Source organism: Geospiza fortis, unplaced genomic scaffold, assembly GCF_000277835.1.
Source record: "Geospiza fortis unplaced genomic scaffold, GeoFor_1.0 scaffold4819, whole genome shotgun sequence".
NCBI lineage: Eukaryota > Metazoa > Chordata > Aves > Passeriformes > Thraupidae > Geospiza > Geospiza fortis.
This window is the reverse complement of record NW_005055199.1, coordinates 1-1,635: the sequence shown is the minus strand read 5'-3', so window position 1 is coordinate 1,635 and position 1,635 is coordinate 1. Positions and strand designations below refer to the sequence as shown.

Genomic DNA, 1,635 nt, shown 5'->3' with positions numbered 1-1,635 from the left:
GAAAGATGGGCAAAAAATGGGGAAAAAAATCTAGGAAAAAAATGGGAAAAACCAGGGGGAAAATGGGGCAAAACTGGGGAAAAATGAGAAAAAACATGGGGAAATGAGGGGAAATGGAGGGAAACGGGGAATTTGGGGTGCAGACTGGGTCCTGGGGGTTTTTGGGGTGCTCTGACCCTCGGTGCCCCCCAGGCCACGGACCGGCCGCTGCTGGGGGTCAACGGGCTGGACATGGCCGGGCTGCGGCCCTTCGACCTCGTCATCCCCTTCACCATCAAGAAGGGCGAGATCACAGGTGAGGGGGACACCCCGAATTCGGGGGGTGGGGGGGTCCCCAAAACAGCCCCAAAACCGGCCCAAAAATACCTCAAAACCAGCCCAAAAACATCTCAAAAAAACACCCCCAAAATCAGCTCTAAACCTCCTCAAAAGGAGCCCAAAAATACCTCGAAGTCATCCCCAAAATTTGCCCAAAAAATCCTCAAAACCGGCCCAAAAACCGGCCCAAAAATATCTCAAAATCAGCCCAAAAAATACCTCAAAAGCAGCCCAAAACCAGCTCGAAAACCAGCCCAAAACCACCTCAAGACCCACCCCAAAATTAGTCCAAACCAGCCCAAAAAATACCCCAAAACCAGCCCGAAAACCACCCCAAAAATCAGCTCAAAATCACCTCAAAAATCTCCCCCAAACCAGCCCAGAATCAGCCAAAACCATCTCAAAACCACCTCAGAAACAGCCAAAAATCATCCTAAAATCAGCCCAAAATCAGTCCAAACGTTCCTCTGGGTGTCCCCAGGTGTCCCCAGGTGTCCCAGGTGTCCCCAGCTGTCCCCGGTGTCCCCAGAGCTGTCCCCAAGGTGTCCCCAAGGTGTCCCCAGGTGTCCCCAGCTGTCCCCAGGTGTCCCAGCTGTCCCCAGGTGTCCCAGATGTCCCCAGCTGTCCCCAGCTGTCCCCAGCTGTCCCCAGCTGTCCCCAGCTGTCCCCTTGTGACCCCAGCCCCTCCCAGCTGTCCCAGCTGTCCCAGGTGTCCCCAGGTGACCCCCCGTGTCCCCAGGTGAGGTGCGGATGCCCTCGGGCAAGGTGGCCACCCCGGACATCACGGACAACAAGGACGGCACGGTGACCGTGAGGTTTGCGCCCAGCGAGGCGGGGCTGCACGAGATGGACATCCGCTGTGACAGCATCCACATCCCAGGTACGGGGAGTTTGGGGAATTTCTGGGAATTTTGGGGGGTCTGGAACCCAGAGGAGCAGCCAGGAGTGAGTTTTGGGGGTGTTTGGGGGGTTTTGGGGGGTTTTGGGGACTTTGGCTGCACGAGATGGACATCCGCTGTGACAGCATCCACATCCCCCGTACGGGAATTTGGGAATTTCTGGGAATTTTGGGGGTTTCAGGAAAATTTGGGGGTGTTTGGAACCCCCAGGGGAGCAGCCAGGAGTGAGTTTTGGGGGGTTTTGGGGTCGCTGTCCCCATGGGGGATCTGGGGACACCAAAATCCCCCTGATGTCCCCTGACCCCCCGATGTCCCCAGGTGTCCCCCTGTCCCAGGCAGCCCCTGCAGTTCTGTGTGGATTATGTCACCTGGGGGTGGCTTTGGGGAGTTTTTTTGGGGTCGCTGTCCCCATGGGGGA

The 1,635-nt window shown here is 56.9% G+C and overlaps 1 protein-coding gene across 1 annotated transcript in view; it reads left to right on the top strand.

The window, feature by feature from the left end:
• Window positions 1-1,591, top strand: part of LOC115949238 (filamin-A-like) — a gene marked incomplete at its 3' end in the record, with an annotated part of 1,906 nt that extends 315 nt beyond the window's left edge. The window contains exons 2-4 of the mRNA XM_031065754.1: window positions 193-295; window positions 1,058-1,198; window positions 1,553-1,591. Of these exons, the coding sequence (XP_030921614.1) occupies window positions 193-295; window positions 1,058-1,198; window positions 1,553-1,591 (283 nt within the window). The remainder of the gene's footprint in view (window positions 1-192; window positions 296-1,057; window positions 1,199-1,552) is intronic.
• Between the last annotated feature and the right edge of the window lie 44 nt (window positions 1,592-1,635).